This window comes from Hylobates moloch, unplaced genomic scaffold, assembly GCF_009828535.3.
Source record: "Hylobates moloch isolate HMO894 unplaced genomic scaffold, HMol_V3 SCAFFOLD_52, whole genome shotgun sequence".
NCBI lineage: Eukaryota > Metazoa > Chordata > Mammalia > Primates > Hylobatidae > Hylobates > Hylobates moloch.
In genome coordinates, this window is record NW_026652327.1 from 562,307 (window position 1) to 588,886 (window position 26,580).

General features: G+C 41.2%; 1 protein-coding gene across 1 annotated transcript in view; it reads left to right on the top strand.

Annotated features, from left to right (window-relative positions):
- The first annotated feature begins 6,056 nt into the window (after window positions 1-6,056).
- Window positions 6,057-26,580, top strand: part of LOC116463676 (oncoprotein-induced transcript 3 protein-like) — a 37,893-nt gene continuing 17,369 nt past the window's right edge. The window contains exons 1-6 of the mRNA XM_032146884.1: window positions 6,057-6,117; window positions 10,939-11,313; window positions 12,680-12,787; window positions 17,703-17,825; window positions 22,786-22,908; window positions 24,351-24,511. Of these exons, the coding sequence (XP_032002775.1) occupies window positions 6,057-6,117; window positions 10,939-11,313; window positions 12,680-12,787; window positions 17,703-17,825; window positions 22,786-22,908; window positions 24,351-24,511 (951 nt within the window). The remainder of the gene's footprint in view (window positions 6,118-10,938; window positions 11,314-12,679; window positions 12,788-17,702; window positions 17,826-22,785; window positions 22,909-24,350; window positions 24,512-26,580) is intronic.

The following is a 26,580-nucleotide window of genomic DNA, read 5'->3' on the forward strand; positions in this document are numbered from 1 at the left end:
AAAATCTCTGTGGTATCAAATCACCTGGATTGCCCAGTGATCTGGGCTCCTGGACTCAAGAAAATTGTTCAAAGATGCACCAAAATTAAGTATTCATTATTTTCAGAGTTTGTATCAAATTTACAGTGGTAACCAAACAGGAAATATCACATGCTGCCAAGGTCACCACAGGCATATTTAAAAACTTGTATTAAATATCTGGTTGCTGGAGTGCAATATGAGGTGCTGTTCAGAGAGCCTCTGTAGCTGTGGTCCTGCCTTCTGGCAGCTTACAGCAGCCTAACGCAGACAACCCTCGCCCCCGTGTAAAGTGTAAGAAGGTAAGGTTTGACAGAGCAGGAGCATCGCCATCTTGGACAAGCACCGCCATTTTAAGTTCCCCCGGATTAAAAACCGCCTAAATCCAGCCCAAAAAACATCAGCCTAATGGCTAATGTCAGCATGACCATAAACCACAAACGACACCTTAGACCAGAAACTTTCCAACCCTGAGATAAAGCCCCCTCTGACCAGAGACATCCCAGCCCTGAGATAACCTCCCCTCCAAACAGACATTCCACCCTTGTAATAAAATTCTCCTCCACCCAGAAACACTCTGAGCCTGCGATAAGCTCTCCCTCGCTAAACTCTTAAGTACCCTTAGTATGTAAGAGAGAATGCTCCTGATCGAAATCAGCCAGAATATTCTCCAAAATAAACCTGTCTTTGACTATTGAGCCACTTCTTGTGTTTCTTTCTTCTTTCTTCAACTCTTACAAGATTGAAAATATTAAGTCGCTTTTGCATTCAACAAATGGTATCTACATACTTCACACATTCTGTTAAGCTTTGCAGGGTTGTGTTTGTTATGGTTAGGTTTTTTAAGGAAAATAAAAACATGATTCCTGCCTTTAAGGAGCTTACAATTTGAAGTTTAAAGGAGTATCCAATCTTTTGACTTCCTTGCACCATACTGGAAGAAGAATTGTCTTGGGCCACACGTAAAATACACCAACACTAATGATAGCTAAAACAAAACACAAAAAAAACCTCAATGTTTTAAGAAAGTTTACGAATTTGTGTTGGGCTGCACGTGGCCTGCAAACCATGGGTAGGACAAGCTTAAAGTATAGTGAACCTAACAACAACAAAGGAAACCTGATTAAAAAATGGGCAAAGAAGTTGGACGGTTCTCCAAGAAGATATACAAATGGCTAATAAACATGAAAAGATGCTCAACATCACTAATAATTAAGGAAAGGTAAAATTACCATGAAATACCGCTTCACACCCATTAGAATGGCTATTATCAGAAAAAGCAGAAAATAAAACGTTGGTGAGAAATTGGAACCCTTGGTACGCCTGGTGGGAATGTAAAATGGTTCATCTCCTGTGAAAAACAGTATGGTGGCTCCTCAGAAAGTGAAACAATTGCCATATGATCCAGCAATTCCACTTCTGGGCATATGTCCAAAAGAAAGTAGGGACAAACACGTGTACACACATGTTCATAGCAGCGTTATTCACCATAGCCAAAAGGTAGGAGTAACCTGAGTGTCCGCCAACGAATGGATAAACAAAACATGGTGTGTGCACACAACCGATTATTATTCAGCCATACAAGAATGGAATTGGGTCACATGCCATAGCAAGGATGAGCCTTGAAGACACATGCTAAATGAATCAAGCTAGTCACAAAAGGACAATTACTGTATGATTCCACTTACATGATTAGTCAAATTCATAGAAATACAAAGTAAAATAGTGGCTGCCAGGGATGAGGGAGGGAAGAATGGGAAGTTATTGTTTAATGCATACAGAGTTTCAGTTTGGGAAGATGACAAAGTTCTGGAGGTGGGTGGTGGTGATGGTTGCCCAACGATGTGAATGTACCTAATGCCAATGAACTGTACACTTAAGTGGTTAAAATGATAGATTTTATGTATATATTACCACAATAGAGAAAAAAAGGCATAGTGGATTAGAGGTAAATAATGATACTGTCAAATCTATTACTGAGTGTAAGTAATGCAGTTTTGCTGAGGAAGCATAGACTTTAGAGGTGGAAAAAGTAGAAGGGTTCTCAGAACATGGTCCCCAGAGCAGCAGCATGTCATCTGGAGCTGTTGGAAATGCAAGTTCTCTGGCCCCCTTTGGATCAGAAACTAGGAATGGAGCCAAGTGTTCAACAAGCCCTCCTGGTGATTCTGATGAGAACCCTTGATCTAGTCTAACCATCACTTTAAAGAGAAAGGAACTGAGGCACAGAGATGGCGTCTACGTCACAACTCCTCAGTGCATCCTGTGGTCAAGTACCAGACTAAGTGGCTGGAGGACTGCTGAGCATGGTGACTGGTGAGTAGAAAAGATGTAACCAGAAGTGATATTAACACTAATGTGGTATCCTGCTTGTCAGGGTGCAGTGGTAAGCACATGGCAGATGCTTTCAAAAACAAATACAAATAGGTTGACTTTTTAAATCTATCTGGAAAGATTTCACAGAAAAATGGGACTTCTTAGATTTTACAGCTCAGTTTCACCGAAACTCTTCAGAGTTTTAATTCAGTTTTATCACTGCCAACCTTTGTTTGTTGCTCTCCCAAAGGAGTCCAAACTCCTTATTTCCCATGGTGCACTTGTGATATTTCCTTAGGATAAATGTGTAAGTTATTTTTAATGAATCCTACTGAATATAAGATTACCTACTTTGCCTGTAATCCCAGCACTTTGGGATGCCAAGGTGGGTGGATAGCTTGAGTTCAGGAGTTTGAGACCAGCCTGGGCAACATGGCAAAACCCCATCTCTACTAAAAATAGAAAAATTAGCCGGGCGTGGTGGTGCACACCTGTAATCCCAGCTACTCGGGTGGCTGAGGCAGGAGAATCATTTGAACCCCACAGGCAGAGACTGCAATGAGCTGAGATCGCACCACTGCACTCCACCCTGGGTGATAGAGTGAGACCCTGTCTCAAAAAAAAAAATACTTATTTGATAAATGTTAATATTTTATAAATGCATCATACACTGAGCAACCCCTCCTCCTTGAACTTCAGCTCCTGTGACTCCACCCTTGGGTTTCCTTTCGTAAATCTGTGACTACTTCTTGGTCTCCTTTACAGCGTCCTATTCCTCTGCCCACATCTTTAATATTAGGCTTCCCCAAGGTTCCATCTTGGACCCCATTTTCCATGGGTGTGATCTCACCCCCCTCCCCTATTTCAATTACCATTTATATGTTGGTAGCTCTCAAATTGTTACTCTAGCTCAGATGTATCCTAGACTGATTTATCCTCTTCCTAACTGGTCTATTTCTAGCATTGCCTTCTGTACATTAAATTCTCTCAATGTCAACAGAGTATTTTTGTTTTTAAATTCTAATAGCTGCATAGTATTCCATGGTGTATATGTGCCACATTTTCTTAATCCAGTCTATCGTTATTGGACATTTGGGTTGGTTCCAAGTCTTTGCTATTGTGATAGTGCCGCAATAAACATACGTGTGCATGTGTCTTTATAGCAGCATGATTTATAGTCCTTTGGGTATTGTGCACATGTACCCTAAAACCTAAAGTATAATAATAAAATAAATAAATAAATAAATTCTAATAGCACATAATTTAGAAAAATTATAACATATGAACAAGCATTAACATTAAATATGGGGGAGGAGAGACTACAAGACACCACAAAGAAGCAATTCACCAAACCCAAAACATTCAACATTCTGTAGGACAAATGATGGGATTTCTTCAACAAATGGAAGGAGGGGGGAAGACCATTATGGATAAAAATATATATATATGTATATGTGTATATATATATATATATATATATTTTTTTTTTTTTGAAACGGAGTCTCCCTCTGTTGCCCAGGCTGGAGTCCAGTGGCACAATCTCGGCTCACTGCAACCTCCGCCTCCCAGGTTCAAGTGATTTTCCTGTCTCAGCCTCCCAAGAAGCTGGGATTACAGACGTGCACCATTACACTTGGCTAGTTTTGCATTTTTAGTAGAGATGGGGTTTCACCATGTTGGCTGGGCTGGTCTCGAACTCCTGACCTCAGGTGATCCACCCGCCTTGGCCTCCCAAAGTGCTGGGATTACAGGTGTGAGCCACTGCGCCCAGCTGATAAAAATAAATTTAAGTGACAATCAAAATGCAATATATAAATCTTGTTTGAATCCTGACTCAATCCAGCAATAAAAGGAATATTTGGAACCACTGGAGCAATTTAAATATGGATTGGATATGAGTTAAGGAATTACTACTAATTTTCATAATTGTAATGAAAGCATCATCATTATGTAAAAAAAAAAAGACCATGTGTTAGAAATGCATACTGGTATGTAAATGAAATGAGATTGATAAAATGTTAGTAATTATTATAGCTGGGTGTTCATTATTGTTCTTTATACTTTTGTATATATATTTGAAATTTTTCATCATAAAAAGTAATGAAAGGGAAGGTCAACTAAAAAGGAAAAAATAGAAATAACGGGGAAAAAAAATCTTACCATCCTGGGAATTCTTGTTTACAGAACCAAAGGCTATCTGGTGAAAGTCCTTGACTCCAGCAATCAATCCTGGCAACAAGTCTGGGTTTATCTCATGCACACGTCCTCTGTTTCTCTGCAACACAAATGAAGCCCTCACATGGCTTCCTAGGCACAGGAAGTTGTGGGGGATTGTTTTTTCTGTTTAAAGCACTGATACTTAGCAACACTATCCTGCAATGAGACAGCAGAGTCATCCATTGCTGCCATCAAACCACAACTTAATAAGTTAATGGTCAAATTGCCTGTGTCCCACTGATGTTAGTAATAAAGTAGCTAACTACAATTTTAGATCAATGGAAACCCCTTGCTTGACCATAAACCCTGAGCTTCTGGAGACCATGTGTACTTTTGTCACTGTCAAAAACCAGTGATTGCCCTAGCTCGGTGGCTCACACCTGTAATCCTGCCAAGGCGGGTGGATCACGAGGTCAGGAGATCGAGATCATCCTGGCTAACACGGTGAAACCCCATCTCTACTAAAAATACAAAAAAATTAGCTGGGTGTGGTGGTGGGCGCCTGTAGTCCCAGCTACCTGGGAGGCTGAGGCAGGAGAATGGTGTGAACCTGGGAGGCAGAGCTTGCAATGAGGCCAGATCACACCACTGCACTCCAGCCTGAGTGACAGAGTAAGACACCGTCTGAAAAAAAAAAATTGTGCTAAGAAGCACATTTTCTCTCCTTTGTCTAAAAGTGAAACTTCAGGAAATTTTGACATTTAATTTTCCAGAGTGTTAATTTAATGAGTAGTTTCTAATTTTAAGCTCCTACCCCATCTTAATGTGAGAATTAGTGAAATAAATAACATTAAACCATTTTTTAATTTTGGGAGTAAAGACAGAATAAAAATATGAGGTATTGCTGCTTGAATTGGTAAAAACACAATTTAAACCTTGTTTCTTTCAGAAGTTTTGAGGCCAAAGACCGTAATAAAACAAACCCAGGAGCTTATTTCAAGAGAATACTGTCCTTGTCCCATACCTGTCCTTACTACTTTGTTTTGTGTGCTATTATAAGCTCCTCGACCATCTGACCGAGACAGTTGCAGTGATTTGGCTATATCCATTCTTGTTTAGTGTGCAGTGCTATGGCTGCAACATTGTGAAATCAATTCCTAGAAGTCACAAAGCAAGAATTTGATGTGAAGGGATGTCCCTCATTTAGAATTCCCTTCTGGATAAGATACTGGGGTTTCATTGCAGGGAATTCTTGAGAGAAAACAATAGGAGGATGAGGGATTGTGAGTTGTGGTTTTTTTTTTTCCTAAAGAAAACTATCAGTAAAGGAACCCTGTTGACAGTGTAAAGCAGTGCTTCTCTCTGGGGCCAAGGCCAGAGCTGTGGACACCTTATCCCACTCATCCTCATCCTCTTCCTCTGATAAAGCCCCTACCAGTGCTGATAAAGTCTTTCTCGTGAGAGCCTAGAGGCCTTAAAAAAAAAAAGTGCTTGAAAGAGAAGGGGACAAAGGAAGACCAGTATTAAGAGGATTTTCCAGTGTTTCTGGCAGTTGGTCCAGAAGGATGCCTCCGTTCCTGCTTCTCACCTGCCTCTTCATCACAGGCACCTCCGTGTCACCTGTGGGTGAGTCTCATGTCAAGAACTTGGCACAATGCACTTTTTGTTGTGGCAATTTGCTACAATGTACAGATGATTAAGAACTAGATTCCAGTACCTTAAATGCTAGCTCTAGAATCTTGTAAGAAAAGTCCCTGATAATCCTTGAAAATAGATTTCCAGAGAATTTCTGTTACATGTTCCATTTAGCCTCTTGCCTGGACATCCAAAATTTCCATGGATCTGCCATATCCCACAGCTTTCACTAGCTAAAGAGTTCCTGGAGTATATGTAAAAATAATTCTATCTTCTTTGTGTTCTAGGCACTTTTATAGTTCCAACTTGAAGAGCCAAAAAAAAAAAATTAAAGTTGAGCGTAGAGTTCTTCTTTAATGAAGGCAAGGGACTGAAAGCTCTGTTGCCATGACGGGCACAGATCTGGATAAACCAAACTCATTAGTCTTTACATCAGAAAATAAGACTTTTTGCACAGATCGAGTGAATCTTAAATTGTCTCCCTCCTCAGGCGTGGTGCAAAACCGGCCAATCAGGCAAAGAAAACTTTCAATTCCAGTTACTAACAGATTTCTCTCTTGCCTCTTTTTCTAGTAGAATATGAGTTCTAACTGGAACAGAGGGTGGGGGTGAGATGGAGAGAACCATCCTTCTTGACACTTTTGAGTAGCTTAGTATTTAATTGACCCTGGTTTATTTCTTCACGGTTGCTCTAGTACCTGAAAGGATACACATTAAAAATAGGCTTGTGGCCGGGCACGGTGGCTCACACCTGTAATGCCAGCATTTGGGAGGCCAAGGTGGGTGGATCACCTGAGGTCAGGAGTTCAAGACCAGCCTGGCCAACATGGTGAAACCCCATCTCTACTAAAAATACATACACACAAAAAATTAGATGGGCATGGTGTTGCATGCCTGTAATTCCAGCTACTTGGGAGGCTGAGGCGGGAGAATCACTTGAACTCGGGATGTGGAGGTTGCAGTGAGCCGAGATCGAACCACTGCACTCAAGCCTGGGCAACAGAGGGAGACTCCATCTCAAAAATATATATAAATATAAATAAAAATAAAAAATGGTGGTTTGAGACCCTAAGGAGACCTGACACCTAAATGTAATGTGGGATCCTGGAACAGAAAGATATGGGTGGAAACTAAGGAAGTCTGAATAAGTGTGGACTTGAGTTAATAATAAGGTATCAATAGTGGGTCATTAATGCGACAAAGGTACCATGCCAATGTGTGGTAAATGTATGGCTAAAGGTAACGTGTCATAACAAGGGAAACTGGGTGTGTGGCATGTGGGATCTCTTTGTCCTATCATCTCAATTATGCTGTAAATCCAAAACTATTCCAAAAAATATACTTGAGCTACCTGTCATTAATCACCCCCTATCTGCTGCCAATAACTAACCCAAGGGTCGCTCAGAAAGTTGTCCTCCCGAAAATCTCCACTCCCCTTTCTTCCCACCCTTCTCCTTACCTATTCTCCCTCTAGTACCTCCTGTATTCCCCATTCTTTCCATATACCCTCGCCCTTCCCAGATCTTTTCCTCTAACCCCCAGCTCCTCAAGGATGATATTTGGCTCAATGCCAGAAGCATGATAAAGGGGGAACTTTGGGGACTGGAGCTGGTATTTGTCCTGAGAGGACAGGGGAAGTGAGAGAAGAAGGAAAAGAAGGGATGGAAAAGAGGGAAGCAAAGTGGGGTGATGAGGAAGGAGGATGGAAGAGGAGGGAGCAGGAAAGGGGGGGCGCTTCCCGACCAAGCTCAGGCACAGGGTCGAAAGGGGGCTGTGATTCAGGGGTGGCTGTCTGCCAGATAGGAACTGGAGGGTTGGAGGACTCAACTCTGGGGCAAAAGGGTGGGGACGCAGACATGGTTCCCTGCCCTTGGCCCTGCGTGGTCCTGGTGGAAGACTGCCAGAGGGGCAGCTGGCAAGTGGGCATCTTAGCAAACCATTGAGGAGCTTCTGGCAGGCCAGGAAGCTGTTCTTTTTGAAGCCTTCACATTGAGATGTATAGATCAGCATTTTAGGATGAATGTGCGCAATACCAGATTCTGGGCTTCACGCTGAGATTAAAAACAGAATATAAGACCAGTGGCCAGATTATTAGATTGGATTGCTGCCTTAAAAGGGGGTAGAGTGGGATGGGTACATTAAATGTCAGAAAGTATTGGATGGTTAACTTTTAAAAATATATATGTATTATTTAGTTAGTTATAAAAGATGGTAGATAAATTTTTCCTCCTCATACCCTATCTCCCCTACAGCAGGGGAGGAAGTGAACTTTCAGCAAACAGCCCAAGAAATGACATTTAACTTGAAGGAAAAACTTTATAAATAAGGAAATAGTTACTGAGAGAGGTTTAGGAGTTTCTGTAGAAGCGATTAAAAGTTAAGTATCTAACCATTTCTTATAAAATTAGAGCCAAGGAGAGGAATCAAATATTTCTATGACTCTATAATCACCTGTGAAACTGCTCTGGAAACCGTATTTGTGAGAAAAAGCCACAGCTGGGAGAGCAAAGGAGGAAGAAATTTGTCCCTTTTGACGGGAGAAAGAATCTGAGGATATTTCTTCCCCTCAAAGGATTATGGTCTAGGGTTCAGCCGAGATACATAAGGGGCATTTTAAAGAAAGAGGGTTGTTTCTGCCCTTTGCAACCCTGCGTGTTATTTCCAGAAAATGCAATATCCCACTTATTTCTTGTCTTAAATTGTCATATTTTCTTGGAGGCCATTAGGAGTGGGCTATACTTTTCTTTACATGTGACTGAAGTTTAGAGAGTAAACTTAACTTTGAATTGTGGATATGTATATTGGAAAAATCTAAAGTATTTTCTAGACAAGTTAGATTTGGTGATCATGGCCCATTCATATTTAATTTTTGTGCAGTATTTGCTAATACTGAATTCCCTGCCCACAAAATGTATTGGCCCTAATGTGAATTCCCTGCCTACGATATCAGTTACGTAAGTCAACCTCATGTGCATTAAGAAGGATAATATAGTACTCTCTGGCCAATATTCCTTTCTAGAATTTCTTGGTTTCATAGATTCTTCATAAGGACAATTTACCTATGTTGATTCATTAATTAGTTTCCCTAGAGTTAAGGGGAGCAATGAGAATATTGGAGATATTGGTTCTTTAGTCATTAAAATGTTGTTTTTCTATTTATTTATTTGTTTGTTTGTTTATTTATGAGACGAAGTTTCACTCTCCTTGCCCAGGCTGGAATGCAATGGCGTGGTCTCAGCTCACTGCAGCCTCCACCTTCTGGGTTCAAGCAATTCTCCTGCCTCAGCCTCCCAAGAAGCTGGGATTACAGGCACGTGCCACCACGCCCAGCTAATTTCTGTAGTTTTAGTAGAGGTGGGGTTTCACCATGTTGACCAGGCTGGTCTTGAACTCCTGACCTCAGATGATCCACCCGCCTCAGCCTCCCAAAGTGCTGGGATTACAGGCGTGAGCCACTGCACCTGGCCAAAATGTTGTTTTTCAATGTTTTCATGACATACAATAAAATGTTTTGGTTGAGATATTTGTCCTTGTAATTTATGCACTAAATATGTATGCCTGAGAAACTTGACTATATGACAGCTAGGATAATAATGCCATGGTTAACTGTGAATACACAAAGTTGTTGGTATTTTCAATAAGCTGGTAGAATATATACCAAAATTCACTTTGAGAATATTTCTGGTAACTACATGCTAGTATACTGTGTATTTCAAAGTAGGTGACATGTGCTCGAGGCCTTTTTCTTTTCAGTGGAATGAGCTTTTACACATTCCTGATCAAGTCAAACTTTCTAATAATGCAAAATTCCACCTAAAATCTTCTTTACAAATGGCCAGCCAAATATTTTTTTGAAAATTTCCAAGGATTGGAAGCTAACTGCACTGTGACACAGCCTCTCCATGACTGGATAGCTGAACTGAAATGTGCTTTTCCATAATTCGTTTTTGTTCTTGTAACAGAATAGCTAATTCCTCTTCCACAAGCCTATTCCACGTTTTTTAAAACTAATATGCGTTTTCTTCAGTCTTCTTTTTTCAAAACGATAGTTCTCAACTTCTCCTGTAAATATTTTTTAGGACCCCTTCTAAGTCTGGTCAACTTTCTCTTAACAAGTTTGTCAATTACTTTCATCAAATACAGTCTCCAGCTGAGTGCCAGGTTCATGCCTGTAATCCCAGCACTTTGGGAGGCTGAGGCAGGAGGATCACTTGAGCCCCGGAGTTCAAGACCAGCCTGGGCAAGATGCCAAAACCCTATCTCTACCAAAAAAAAAAATACAAAAATTAGCCAGGTGTGGTGGCATACGCCTGTGGTCCCAGCTACTTCAGAGGCTGAGTGGGAAGGATCACTTGAGCCCAGGAGGCGGAGGTTACAGTGAGCCATGATTGTACCACTGCACTCCAGCCTGGGCGACAGAGCCAAACCCTGTTTCAAAAATAATAATAATACAGTCTCCAGGTATGAACAAAATACTCAGAGTATGGTCTGACTTGTGCAGAGTTCAGTGAGTCTTTAATCCTAACCTCCCTTGGTCTGAACAACTATCCTTCTATCAAATAATTACTCTGGATAAAAATTCAGTTCAATGCTAACACTTAACTTTAGATATGAAATAATTTTGAAAAGGGCATTTATGCAACATGTTTAAATCAACCTGAGGAAGCTTAAACAGCTGTTTTTTTAGGACCTTAACTAATTTCTCTCTGGAATTCAAAAATGTCCAAATGAAGACCAAGAAGGTGGACTTGGGCTGTTGGTGGTGTGATCTGAAACACTCCAGGTACTCTGAGGTATCTTTTTCATTTCCAGCCCTAGATCCTTGTTCTGCTTACATTAGCCTGAATGAGCCCTGGAGGAACACTGACCACCAGTTGGATGAGTCTCAAGGTCCTCCTCTATGTGACAACCATGTGAATGGGGAGTGGTACCACTTCACGGGCATGGCGGGAGATGCCATGCCTACCTTCTGCATACCAGAAAACCACTGTGGAACCCACGCACCTGTCTGGCTCAATGGCAGCCACCCCCTAGAAGGTGACGGCATTGTGCAACGCCAGGCTTGTGCCAGCTTCAATGGGAACTGCTGTCTCTGGAACACCACGGTGGAGGTCAAGGCTTGCCCTGGAGGCTACTATGTGTATCGTCTGACCAAGCCCAGCGTCTGCTTCCACGTCTACTGTGGTCGTGAGTACCTTCCCTGTGCTCTTTTTCTCCACCAACAAGGCCACAAGTGGAGTCCAAAAGTGCCAATTATAGGATATGCAGTTACAGTGGCAACTATATCTCAATCTGAACAACATTGATGTGGGGCTAAAGATACATCTGATTTCTGAGATCTCTTCTTAGAACTTCTGAAAAATTCCTGAAGAAATAGAAGGGGAAAGGAGCTATGACTTTGATCAGTTCTTTTTAATTTTGTCTGAATTCCATTCAAACAAAACATTAGAAAATGAAACATTGGGCCAGGCGCAGTGGCAAATGCCTGTAATCCCAGCACTTTGGGAGGCTGAGGCAGGTGGATCACAAGGTCAGGAGTTTAAGACCAGCCTGGCTAAGAGACCAGCCTGGCCAATATGGTGAAACCCTGTCTCTACTAGAAGTACAAAAATTAGCCGGGTGTGGTGGCAGGCACTTGTAACCCCAGCTGCTTGGGAGACTGAGGCAGGAGAATTGCTTGAACCCGGGAGGTAGAGGTTGCAGTGAGCCGAAAATCATGCCATTGCACTCCAGCCTGGGTGACAGAGTGAGACTCGGACTCAAAAAACAAAAAAAAAAGAAAAAAAGAAAATGAAACATTGATTTAGATTATCTAAATAGTGGATTTCCAACTTTTGAGTATGGAGAACCGCTTTTTAAGATAGATAGATGATAGATGATAGATAGATGATAGATAGATAGATAGATAGATAGATAGATAGATAGATAGATGATAGATAGATAGATAATCAGACATCCATGTGGTTGGATTGTGTTTAGTGTCCACTGATTTTTTTAAGTGATATACAATGGGAAGAAGCTACTTTATGTCAGTAATACTTTTAATTTCTGTGTTATTAATCCTGTCAATATCTGTATTCATTTTAAAAATAGAGCACTAGAAGAGTAGGACATAACACTTTCTTAGTCTATAGCTCTTATATGGTGAGGTTTTAGATTTGCAGAAACTCTATGGCCACTCAAGGGCCTGTGGATCTGAAGTTGGGAATCATTGATCTAGATGACAGAAGATGCCCTAGTTTGTTATTTTCCATTGGTTTATATAAACCCTGAACAATGAGGATTCCCGTGATGGTGGCTGGAAACTCATCCCCCAGGCTGCACTCATGAGGCTCTCTCAAGAATAGGGTCAGCTGGATGCAGTGGCTTACACCTGTAGTGCCAGCTACTTGGGAGGCCAAGGTGGGAGGATTGCTTGAGCCCATGGGTTCGAGGCCAGCCTGGGCAACATAGGGATACCACCCCCCCCAACCCCCCACACCATCTCTAAAAAGAATGAAAGAGTGTCTTCTGGTCTCCTCCTCTCATGAAGATAATCTTTATTCTTCCATAGATTTTTATGACATCTGCGACGAGTACTGCCATGGCAGCTGCTCAGATACCAGCGAGTGCACATGCGCTCCAGGAACTGTGCTAGGCCCTGACAGGCAGACATGCTTTGGTAAGAAACTCATCAAAGGTAGAATCAGGCTATTAGGATCGAAAGGACAAATAAAAAACTCTTCCTGCCTCAGAGCACCATCATTTTCCCAGTTTGTGTCTCCAAACACTTGGAATGATATTTGCTTTTTAGTTTATGCCTGGACCAAAAGCCCCACGCCAAATCTGTATCATGAGTAGGGACAGCAGAGAATTGTGCCCTCCACTAGAGTAGCCAAGGTGGCCATGGTGCACTTGAAATGTGGCTAGTGTGACTGAAAAACTGAATTTTAATTTTACTTTATTTTAATTTTAAAACTGATGTTTGGCCACGCACGGTGGCTCGCACCTGTAATCCCAGCACTTTGGGAGGCTGAGGCTGGCAGATGGCTTGAGCCCAGGAGTTCGAGACCACCCTGGGCACAAAAAAAAACCTCATCTCTACAAAAAATATGAAAATTATCTGGGTATGATGGCATGTACCCGTAGTCCCAGCTCCTCAGGAGGCTGAGGTGGGAGGATCACTTGAACTTGGGAGTTCAAGGTTACAGTGAGCCATGGTTATACCACTGCTCTCTAGCCTGGGTGACAGAACAAGACTCTGTTTCTAAAAATAATAATAATATCTTTAATATTGGTTATATATCAAAGTGAAAATATTTTGCATATAATTGGGTTATGTAAAATATATTATTAAAATTAATTTCACCAGTTTCTTTTAAAAAAATTTTAATGTGACTACTAAAAAATTTTAAATATGTAATTTGCTTTATATTTATGTTGAACAGCACTGTTCTAGAATTATCTAAAGACTTACTCCTCTAGCTTCACTGATATAATTTTGGTTGTTCTGAGTAGCAAGAAAGATGAGTCAGATTGTCTGTAGGAAATCTAGAGTTCTTGAATTTTATATTGTGTTGTCTATAACTAGAAGAGAATAGAGATGAAAACCCCAAGATTGAATATTATCTCTCTTTCTCTTTAATGTTATGAAGCTTTTTGGATTCAGACCCAAATAGCTTTAAAACAAGTCTAGAGAGAAAGGGGAAGATTGCCCTACCCTGGTCCCCCAAGAAGAACAGTAACAGATCAGGATTGAGGTAGGAGATTAAGGTGAAAGGAGCATAAAAGGCTTATTGGTTTTTGTTTGTTTGTTTGTTTTTGAGACAGGATCTTGCTCTGTCGCCCAGGCTGGAGTAGAGTGGTGTGATCTCAGCTCATTGCAGCTTCGACATCCTGGGCCCAAGCAGCTTCTTGTTTTAGAAAAGCTTTTGCTCTTCAATCTCCTAAATGAGCCAGGGGCAATGGCTCATGCCTGTAATCCCAGCGCTTTGGGAGGACGAAGCAAGAGGATTGCTTGAGGCCAGGAGTTTAAGACTAGCTTGGGCAACATAGTGAGACCCCGTCTCTATAAAATAAAAATAAATTAGCCAGGCGTGGTGGCAGCCTTCCAAAGTAGCTGTAGTCTCAGCTGAGGCAGGTGGATTGCCTGAGCCCAGGAATTTAAGGCTGCCATCAGCTCTGATTGCGTCACTGCACTCCAGCCTGGGCGAAAGAGAAAGACCCTGTCTCTAAAAAAAAAAAAAAAATCATAAATACATCAATAAATAAAGCCTCCTAAATGAACCCCACTGACCATCCTGTGGAGCATGTTTCGGCCCTGCCATAGGAGTTGTTAGGGGTCTCGTGTGGTTGATTTTGAGTATGTGATTTAATGCTAAATGGCTTGGGGTAGGAGCAATAGTGGTTCCTGAAGTCTCTGCCTACCCTCATGTATTTCTGTTCAAAAATATTTGGCTTTATTTTAAGCCAGGAGTTGTTCATGCATTTCTTTGCTTTTGTTTTAATATAACTTTTGAAGAGGTAATACATTTAAATGGTTCCCAAATTAAACAACGTGGAAAGTATACAGCAAACTGTCCAGCTCTCAGTCACCCTCTTGCCCCATTTCCCTCTTCCCCAAATCCATCCCAAGGAAACGGTTGTATTATTTTCTTATATGTGGTTCCAGGGTTTCTACAGTCAGATTTAAAAAGGCAAATATGTATATATGTGTATTAGCCTGTTCTCATGCTGCTAATAAAGGCATACCCAAGCCTGGATTTATAAAGGAAATTTATAAAGGAAGGAAGTGTAATTGACTCACCGTTCCACATTGCTAGGGAGGCCTCACAATCATGGCAGAAGATGAATGAGAAGCAAAGTCACATCTTACATGGCAGCAGGCAAGAGAGCATGTGTAGGGGAACTCCCATTTATAAAACCATCGGATCTCGTGAGACTTACTCACTACCAAGAGAACAGTGTGGGGGAAACTGCACCCATGATTCAATTATCTCCACCTGGCCCCACCCTTGACAGGTGGGGATTATTACAATTCAAGGTGAGATTTGGGTGCAGACACAGCCAAATCATATCAATATGTTTACTTATTGGCCATTTTTAAACATCAAAGGTAGCATATCATTCACATCTCTTCCTTAATTTATCTTAGACAATCTTTTTCTATCAAAGCCCCAAGTTCCTATGTGGGGTCTGTGGGACTTCAGGGAGATGGTGAATCCTCTGAAATTGTAGACAGTGTTTTGTTTTTGTGAGCATGTGTCGATTGTCCTTTAGTTTTTGTTTAAATGTAATAATTTTAATTATTTCTTTTAAATTATATAATTTGTTCAGGCAGCATACAAGAAAATAATATAACAGACACTCATGTACCTAGATTTAACTAGAGTTAAGTTTTGCTTCTCTTTTTTTTCTTTTCTTTTTTTTTTTTTTGAGATGGAGTTTCACTCTTGTTGCCCAGGCTGGAGTGCAGTGGCACAATCTCGACTCACTGCAACCTCCACCTCCCAGGTTCAAGTGATTCTCCTGCCTCAGCCTCTAGAGTAGCTAGGATTACAAGCACCCACCACCATGCCTGGCTAATTTTTTTGTATTTTTAGTAGAGACAGGGTTTCACCACGTTGGCCAGGCTGGTCTTGAGCTCCTGACCTCAGGTGATCCACCCGCCTTGGCCTCCCAAAGTGCTGGGATTACAGGCGTGAGCCACCGTGCCCAGCCCCCTTTTTCTTTTAATTTAAATAAAATTTCGTAAATACAATAAAGCCATCCCACCCCATCCTGCTTTCTTCTCTCACCCTCCAGGGGTAATCATTGTTTTGAAGTTAGCATATGTTCTTCTCGTCCCATTTTAATGCTTTTATTATTTATGTATGTACCCATAACAATAGATAGCATTGTTTTGTGTGTTCTTAGAATTAACATAAAAATGATACCTTACCCTATGTGTGAGATTTTCTCTAGCAGGTACCCGTAAGGATGGAACTGCTGGGGCATAGAGTATCTTTACTGGCTATAACAATAAACCCCCAAATAATGATGGGTTAAATAAGTAGAAGTTTATTTCTCTCTCATATTTAAAAAAAAAAAAAGTCAGTCCTAAGAGAGGAGACCACCCCTCATATTGTCTTATGCCTAATTTCTGCCTCCAAAGAAAGAAGAAGTAAAAACTAAAAGGCAGAAATGAAATCCACAAGCAGACAGCCTGGCGCCACACCCTGGGCCTGGTAGTTAAAGACTGACCCCTGACCTAACTGGTTATGTTATCTATAGATTACAGACATTGTATGGAAAAGCACTGTAAAATCCCTGTCCTGTTCTGTTCTGTTCTAATTACCAGTGCATGCAGCCCCCAGTCACGTACCCCCTGCTTGCTCAATCAATCAGACCCTCTCACGTGGACCCCCTTAGAGTTACCCGGGAGGCAGGGGTTGCAGTGAGCAGAGATCGCACCACTGCACTCCAGTCTGGGTGACAGAGACTCCGTCTCAAAAAAAAGAAAAATCTCAGTATGAGATTTGGAGGGGTCAAAACCACAGCACCTGGTTTGAGGAAGTTTTACACTTTTTCAAATGCTCCTGTCGGCATCACAGATGCTTTATCAGACCTAGGCCAAATTTTCCATCAATTTCTCAGCTTCGAGTTTCCCCATACCATGTGGGAAGTGTAAAACCATACTTCAGCCATGGCAGAGCCCTGGCTTGGGGCTTCCATTGTTTGTGAAGGCTTTTCTTTCTCCTAGAGCCTTGGGCAGAGTTTCCTTATTGCTTCCCTGGGCCACTGGGCAAAGTTCTTCTCCCCATATCATTGAGGGGATACATTTTCTGGGGTCCTAGACTTAAGCAGGGTTTCAGTCACAGCTTACCTCCTCTCCTGGGGCCAAGGTCATGCCTCCTTGTCACCACACGGGTGTTTAACCTCAGTCCTTGGTTTATGTCCTACCTAGGCCTGTTATTCCTGAGGACCATGACAAATTTAGCTCCCAAGCTTCCCTTTCCTTATTTGTAGAAAGAAAAGCGTAGACATTTGCTGCCAACTGTGCATTGTTTTACAGCAAGAGTCCATACCTTTCATCAGATTCTTAAAAAGGTTAGCAATCATTGCTTAAGTACAGTGTGAGAATATACTAATTTTAAAAACGGATTTCAAGGGCAATAGTTCATGTCACAAAAGAAAATTGCCTTACAAGATATTTTATCAGCTATTTCCTTCTGTAATGTAAGCTCCTTTCATGACTCAAAACAATTTACTTTATAAGTTTGTATTTATTTAGCAATTTCTCAGAAATTGAAATTCACCACTACAAATAAGTAGGTATACCCAGGACACAAAAGGAACTTCATTTTCCCATTGTTTTTCCCTGAAGAGAAGGTAATTGGCAAGCAATTAGGTACCTTCCACTCAGCAAAGGGCAGATGAACCAATAACGTGGTTGAGGAGTTCAGGTGGATGGGAGTGATGATACTGGATCAGAGGGGGAGCTGGGTGGTGGAAGGTGCATCAACAGTATCTGAAAAGATGTGGAAATTCTGCCCGGGGGGTCGGGAAAAGGCTGAATCACTCAGCAGTATAGAAACAGTATGGTTTCTCTTCTGCAGATGAAAATGAATGTGAGCAAAACAATGGTGGCTGCAGCGAGATCTGTGTGAACCTCAAAAACTCATACCGCTGTGAGTGTGGGGTTGGCCGTGTGCTAAGAAGTGATGGCAAGACTTGTGAAGGTGAGAATGGGCAAGAAGGGACCCAGAGCAACAGTTTGGCTGTGCAAAGAAATGACAAAAGGGAGTACTCATTGAGAGTACTCATGCTGTGGACAGAATTCAGTTTTGATTTTGTCTCTAAGATTTAACAGGAGGGAATTTTGCAAGAGGCAGAAAGCCACATTTTTATATGAGAAATAAAAATAGGGTGTTCTGGCCAGGTGCAGTGGCTCATGCCTGAAATCACAGCACTTTGGGAGGCTGAAGTGGGAGGATCACTTGAGGCCAAGAGTTTAAGACCAGCCTGGGCAGCATAGTAAGACACTATCTCTACAAAAAATTAAAAAATAAAAATTAGCTGGGTATGGTGGTGCATGCTTGTAGTCCCAGCCACTCAGAAGGCTGAGGCAGTAGGATTACTTGAGCCCAAGAGTTTGAGGCTGCATTAAGCTATGATTGCGCCACTGCACTCCAGCCTGGGCAACAGAGAGAAAATATCTCAAAAAAAAAAAGAAGGGGGGATATTCGGTATTTCTCAAACTTTAATGTGCCCACGAATCACTTAGGATCTTGTCAAAATGCAGATTCTGATTTAGTAGGTCTGAGATCAGGTCAAGATATTGCATTTTTAAATAAGTTCTAGGAGTCACCTATGCTGCTGGTCCAAGGAGCACACCTGGACTGGCCAGCTAATAGAGGCAGTAGCATAACCACCGGCCGACAGCTGTGTTTCCCAAACTTCCCTGCTGCCGAGAAGCACCTAGGGCTTTTACACTTAGCCCCTCCCAGACCCTCTCCTGGAGCCTTGGCTTCAGGGGAGCTAAGATGGGGCCTGAGAGTTTGTGTTTTTAACAAGTTCCACGGGTGATTTTTATCATCTTGGAAGTTTGAGAAACTGGTTTACATGAAACCGTTTCCTCTCCTCCCCATATGCTTTGTGTTTATGGGAGAGGAATACAGTTTGGGGGGGATAAATAAAATAATCTATTTTATTTTACTTTTAGATCTATTTTTAATAGCCGACATTTTATAGGACTTTATACATTTATATAACTAATAACAAAAAAGAATTCATAATATATATTAAATAATTGAAATGGAAGTTGCCTACCATTATTATATGAAACTTAGATAATATTCCTTCTCTAAGGCACATTTACCCTTGCAAATTGTCACAACTAAAATTCCATCACTTCGGCCAGGCACAGTGGCTTACACCTGTAATCCCAGTACTTTGGAAGACTGAGGCAGGTGGATCACTTGAGGTCAGGAGTTCGTGATCAGCCTGGCCAACATGGTAAAACCCCGTCTCTATTAAAAATACAAAAATTAGCTGGGCGTGGTGGCAGGCGCCTGTAATCCCAACTATTCAGGAGGCTGAGGCACAAGAATCACTTGAACCTGGGAGGTGGAGGTTGCAATGAGCCGAGATAGCACCACTGCACTCCAGCCTGGGCAACAGAGACTCCAGCTAAAAAAAAAAAAAAATTCCATCACTTTTACTTTAATAAGTCAGAGTTCTCATGACACCCTGCAGATTATATGGAGAGATAAATGGTGTAATTATTATTATTTACAGAGGACATATATTTGTTCCTTAGGATAATTAAATTTGTGGAATAATAGAGTTGTGGTACTGCTTACAAAGGTTCACTTTATTCTAGCAATATTCAAAATAATAAAATACTACCCCAAAAGGAAAAATTATGGCTAGTGTCCATATTTTATTTCATGCAACAAACTTTGCATTATTAACTGAGAGACCGTTAACCAGAATATTAAATTACTGTTCCTTATAATAAGTCTAAATGTATTTTAAACTTTATTGAATAGGGGTAATATCCAGAGTCCTCCTTAAATCTTAATTATTTTATGTAATAATCTTTGCATATTTGAATGTTAATAAAATGTTCCATAAAAACATTTGTAATTATTTGTACTTTATTGGAAAGATTGCAGTTAATCCTCCCTTATATAATCTTAAAACCTAATAACCATAACTGAAAAAATATTTTAGGAGAAGATGAAAATTAAGTGTGAGTTATACTTTAGAATTAATATTCCTGTTTATAACCCTTAAGTTTTATTGATAGTTCAAACATATATGTTTCTTTAGCTAAGCTATGTGATAATTATATTTTCTTTTTTTTTTTTAAAAAAAAAGGCCCTTTTTTTTTTTTTTTTTTTTTTTTTTAGATTCAGGGGGTACATGCACAGGTTTGTTACATGGATATATTGCTTAATGCTGGGTTTGGGTTACTATTGAGCCCATCACCCATATGGTGAATGTAGTACCCAATAGGTAGTTTTTCAACCTTCACCCTGCTCCCTCCTCCCACTTTTTGGAGTTCCCAGTGTCTTCTTTTTTTTTTTTTTTGAGACAAGGTCTCACTCTGTCACCCAGGCTAGAGTACAGTGGTGCCATCTTGGCTCACTGTAGCTTCCACCTCCCTGGGCTGAGGTGATCTCCCACCTCAGCCTCTTGAGAAGCTGGGACTACAGGTGTGCACCACCATGCCAAGCTAGTTTTTGTATTTTTGTAGAAACAGAGTTTCGCCATGTTGGCCAGGCTGGTCTCGAACTCCCGAGCTCAAGCAATCCACCTGCCTCGGTTTCCCAAAGTGCTGGGGTTACAGGTGTGAGCCATTGTGCCAGGCTCCCTGTGTCTATTTTTATATAGTTTGTATTTGTCCCATCTTTATGTCTGTGTGTACCCATTGTTTAGCTCCCACTTACAAGTGAGAACATGCAGTGTTTTTCTGTTCCTGCATTAATTCAGCTCTTGTTAGTTTTTAAGTAATTTTTATTGTTTTGTTTTACTTATTTTTTATTTATTATTATTAATTTTTTTTTTTTGAGACAGAGTCACACTTTGTCGCCCAAGCTAGAGTGCAGTGGGACAATCTCAGCTCACAGCAACCTCTGCCTCCCAGGTCAAGCAATTCTCCTACCTCAACCTCCCGAGTAGCTGGGATTACAGGCGCCTGCCACCATGCCTGGCTAATTTTTTTTTTGTATTTTTAGTAGAGATGGGGTTTCACCATGTTAGCCAGGATGGTCTCGATCTCCTGACCTCGTATTCTTTCACCATGTTGGCCAGGCTGGTTTGAACTCCTGACCTCACACGATCCACCTGCCTTGGCCTCCCAAAGGGCTGGGATTATAGGTGTGAGCTACTGCACCCGACCTGTTTTGTTTTATCATAAAAGTGTAGAAGAAAATATAGAGGAGCAAGAGAAAATAATTTAAATGACCCACAATCCATTTGCCAGATATATCCATTCTAAACCATTTTGGTATATCTTCCTGAGAGACTTAAATATTTTAAGCTAATTTAAATTTTCAGTTTATTTCGTATTTTGTATTTTTAGACCTGGAAATATCCTGAATGAACATGTAGTGCAACCTCTTCATTTTACAGATATTGAAATTGTGACTCAGAGAAATAAAGTGACTTAAGGAAGGTAATTTTTAAGGAAAAAAAGTGCTATTAATGTTCATTTTAACATCTTATAGCATATTTTTGTGCTTTCTTCTATAGTATTATATATAATCTTCAGCCATTTCAAAAGCCTCTAGGTGTGCTTTTATCCTTTAAAAATATACAGATATATAATGGCCGGGTGCGGTGGCTCACGCCTGTAATCCCAGCACTTTGGGAGGCCGAGGCAGGCAGATCACAAGGTCAGGAGATCGAGACCATCCTGGCTAACACAGTGAAATCCTGTCTCTACTAAAAATACAAAAACAAAAAACAAAAAAAATATACAGATGTATAAACTGGTATTAATCTCTTTTAAGTGTTGCAAAGAGTAATTTATTGCCATATTTTTCTCTATATACATTTCACAAAAACTAATTCATTCTAAGTTAATTTATTGATGTTCCAAATAACTGCTTTTTAAAAACTATTATTGAACTGAGAGAGTTATAGCTATAACTGGAAATCAGCTTTTATCTTTCGCTGAGCATCTCAGATATTTTGAAAACATTCCCTTTCTTTACTTTAACCTAGAATAGGGGTCAGCAAACTTTTCTCCAAAGGTCAGATGGTAAATACTTTAGGCTTTGTAGACCATACAGAATCTGTAGGAACCACTCAACTCTGTTCTTGTAGTGAGAAAGCAGCCATGAAGGTAAATGAATGCACATGGCTATGTGCCAATAAAACTTTATTTGTAATAATGTGTGCAGATTAGAATTTGACAACCTCTGACCTAGAAGATAATGTCCAAGTCCCACAAAGGTAATTTTTTTTCTCTGTTAAATTTTAAATCACCTTGTAGGTTCTTTAGTTTTCAATGGAATATTTTTCCTTTTTGTCCATTTGGCTTGAGTTTGCTTTTTGAACATGTAAAACATTAAGAAAGGAAAATTAAACAAAATCATCCCGTGAAAGGACCATCACCAAGGGTTTGGTTGAATGGACTCAGCATGTTGTCCAGGCCTCATTTTTATAGCGTGCTGTCAGCCCAAAGCCCTTTACCCCCAGTTCTCTTGTCCTAGATATTTGAGGAGAGGGCCAGGTGACCCAGCCAGTCCACAATAAGTCAGATCCATCCCGCCAGTTCAGGTGAATTTATATTGTGTCAGTCTCTTTTACATCAATAATGCTCTATAAAATGTCAAATTGGGTAGATTAAATGTTACAGCAAATAAGAAATGACTTTTGGGTCCTAGTCCTAAAAACTCGTAACCCCAGCCTAACCATGAGAAAAACATCAGACAAACCCAAACTGAAGGACATGCTACAAAATTCCTGACCAGCTTAATTGGGTAGAGTTATGGATGTTGGAAGATTGCTCTTTGTAGCTATGATAGTTCATAAACATCCTTTGAGGTCTTGCCCGAATGTCTCAGTCACTAGGTTAGGCACCAGGGATGCTGCCATAAGTTAAGTATAATCCCTGATGCAAAGTGCCAGAATTCTTGGGGTACAGGGTTGCGAAATGATTCCCTTTTCTGTTGGTTTCTACTGCAGACATTGAAGGATGCCACAATAACAATGGTGGCTGCAGCCACTCTTGCCTTGGATCTGAGAAAGGCTACCAGTGCGAATGTCCCCGGGGCCTGGTGCTGTCTGAGGATAACCACACTTGCCAAGGTAGTACATGGGGTAGGGGGGCTTATCTCTACTCTGATTACACTTCTTCCTCTCCCAAAGCTCTTTGTCTTCCTCCCGCAAGTGTGTCAGGGTTCTTGTCTTTTAGAACAATGGCTGTTCGAGCAGTGTGTATTGCTGAATCATCACTCTGGAATCATTTAACAGAGATCTCTAAGAAAAGATTACCAAAAAGTTAACTTTCCTTTGCTGTTTACCTTTGATTTTTGACTACTTTCTATGGTTAGTTGTATGACTAATACTCAATATGGAAGCACAAGACATTGATACAGCTCCTGTCTTTTCTAACAGGGTTGAAACTAAGTGAACTCAGTTGAAAGGCCTGAGGAACATGTTCTTCTCCCTACACTTAAGATACGAGGGTTAACAATCCTCTGAGAATTATTTTCTGGAAATCTAATTCTTTTTTTTGGCAGTCTCACTCTGATGCTCAGGTGGAGTGCAGTGATGTGATCTCAGCTCACTGCAACGTCCACCTCCTGGGTTCAAGCGATTCTCTTGCCTCAGCCTCGTGAGTAGCTGGGATTACAGGCGTGTGCCACCATGCCTGGCTAATTTTCATATTTTTAGTAGAGATGGGGTTTCACCATGTTGGCCAGGCTGGTCTCGAACTCCTGACCTCAAGTGAGCCGCCCTCCTTGGCTTCCCAAAGTGTCGGGATTATAGGCATAAGCCACTGCACCTGGCCTGGAAATCTAGTTCTTGATGTCCAGAATATTCATTCATTCATCTAACAAATATGTAATGGGCACCTATTTCTGATTTCTTTGCACGATACCATCGTTATGATATGTCTTCATGTATTTGACTCTGACAGAACTCAAGTATTCTTTTCAGGATACTTGCAGAGTCTAGAGAAGAACCTGGGGATGCTAAGGAGAAGCAATCTTTTTTATATTAAGGTAAAGTGGTGAAATTTATAGTCAGAGTTTATGGTTTCCTGAGCAATGCAAGGACAATTTGGAAGCCTTTCCCAAGTGCACTAACACTGTTTTTATTGTCTCTGTTTTACGAGGCAGTAATTAATGGTAAAGTCACAGCAGTATCATTATGTACCTTAGGCCTATATCAAAGCAGCACTTTTTCTGTATTGCTAATAAATTGTGTTTGTGCTGAAAGTTAATATCTTAGGTGTTTCAGTTCACAGACTTATGCTGGCTACACTTCGAAACCAATGTTTGGTGAATTGAAAGTTGAACCTGGTATTTCCTAATTCAGGGAACCATATATTTGAGGAACATTATTTCACCATAATCTTGGGAGTTAGGATTAGTTGTTTTATTCACCAACTTGTTTTCAGCCCCGCTGATTTCCCTGGGGATGGAACAAAAACTCAGGTTGTGTGAGGGTGAAATTATTTCTCCTAAAAGCCTTCCTCCTGATTCAGGTTTCCTGGCTCTAACAGCGGCCCCTTTTTTCTGCAGTCCCTGTGTTGTGCAAATCGAATGCCATTGAAGTGAACATCCCCAGGGAGCTGGTTGGTGGCCTGGAGCTCTTCCTGACCAACACCTCCTGCCGAGGAGTGTCCAACGGCACCCATGTCAACATCCTTTTCTCTCTCAAGACATGTGGTACAGTGGTCGATGTAGGTTCCTCCTGGAGGGCACTTGGGGAATGACCAAAAGCCGGTTATTTGGGAGGTAGTGGACTGAGGTATGCCAAGGGGCTTGTGTCATCGATGAGATATTTACACACAAAAGAATTGAGCTCAAAACATCTTACATCATTCATTTAACCAATGTGTTATTGAGCATCTGCTGTGGTCCTGGCACTGCGAAGAATTCTGCTATTCCTGTTTTCAAATAGCCCCATCTCTCCAGTATGCGCAGACATTTTCCTGAATGCATCAGTACCAGTGGTACTGGGAGGCTGGCTACATCCTCTCTGACCAATTATTTTATTTGAAGAAAGCAACTAATACAGTTGATGGTTCATTTGTGGTGCAGTGAATGAGTTCAAGTATTGAACCAGGTTGAGTGAAAAGGTTTATACTTTCTTCCAAAAATCTGCACACAGCCCTGGGCTGGAGAGTTAGAAATGTATGAAATCCTGCCTTTTAGGAACTTGCACAGCAGAACTGAGATGACGACACAGAAAATGTTAGGAAAGGATGAACAGCGAGACAGATGACAGGTCCTGTAGGAGTCCAGTCAAGGGACAGAGACAGGAGCAGTCAAGACAAGTGGGACTTGGATCCAGGTGGAAGTGTGTGTGTGGTGTACACAGCAGAGAGGAAAAGAAAGGGCCTTTCAGATAGGAAACAAGTGAGCTAGTCTCTGAGAGGGGATATGCGGGCCTGTGCGGAGGTGTGTGGAGAGTGCAGCCGGACTGGCCAGGAATTCCTACTGGAAAATGAAACCGGAAAAGTAGGTGGTGCGGGCTGAGCTTCCAAAGGCCTGCCTTGTGTGCTAGGGTGAGCCGTCTGGATTTGATCCCACAGAAATGGGTTTAAGCAGGGACTGTGGTGATGAATGCCATGATCTGACAGCAGCTTGCAAGATGGATAGAGCAGAGGGGGCCTGCATGTGGATCAGCACGGAGGCCTTTGCGATCCTTTGGTTAAATGAATATTTATTTATGACTCTAACTAAATGAAAATCAGAAAGCTGATTCGACTTGCAGTGAGACAAGTGGGGGATATTCAAGGAGCAGGCGGTCCCACTTGAGGTAAGTTACGTCGATCGTATCTGTGGATAATCAAATGGACGTGCCGCATGGTAGGTTGGCGCTATTCTCCCGTGCAGGGCAGAGCAGAGGAATCTGGTGATAAAGAGCTGAAAACCATCCGGTCAACGCCACAGCCAAAATTCTGAGTGTGCAAGAGTTCACACAAGGTCGTGCTGCCGCAGTATCACCAGGTCAAAAACTCCTGAAAGAAACATAACAGGTGGAAGCTGTCCGTTTCTAAAATACCAGAGCTTTGAATTCGCTGATTCTACATAGATCAGGTATTATGAGTAACACTCCAAAGGAATGTGTGGGGCTGCCCAAGAAGTAGTGTGTAAAACTGCTTTTTGTTTTTTGTTTTTTGTATGGAGTTTTGCTTTTGTTGCCCAGGCTGGCAATGGTACAATCTTGACTCACTGTAACCTCTGCCTCCAGAGTTCAAGCAATTCTCCTGCCTCAGCGTCCCAAGTAGCTGGGATTACAGGCATCTGCCACCACGCCCAGCTAATTTTTGTATCTTTAGTAGAGACAGGGTTTCACCATGTTGGTCAGGCTGGTCTTGAACTCCTGACCTCAGGTGATCCACCAGCCTCAGACTCCCAAAGTGCTAGGATTACAGGTGTAAGCCACCGCGCCCAGCCTTTTTTTTTTTTTTTTTTGTATTATTTTCTTATTTATTCAAAAGTACACAACAAAGAGCTAGGCAGTATAATACCAATAGTTAGAATATAAAGCCATGTATAATAATCGGCTAATTAGGAGGTAGAGAGAAGTTCTAAATGAGAGCCATCTGAGTTTAAGCTACAGTTGATTCTTGTTTTTCACAGTAGTTATGTTCTACAAAGCTGCCACAAGCAATAAATTAGGGAATACTGAAGCTAATCTCTTTAGCAATTAAGCATTGCTCATAGGGGAAACACTGGGTTAGGTTCCTGTAATCCTCTGGTTACAACATTTTTATTAACTGATCAGTTAACAATCTTGTTC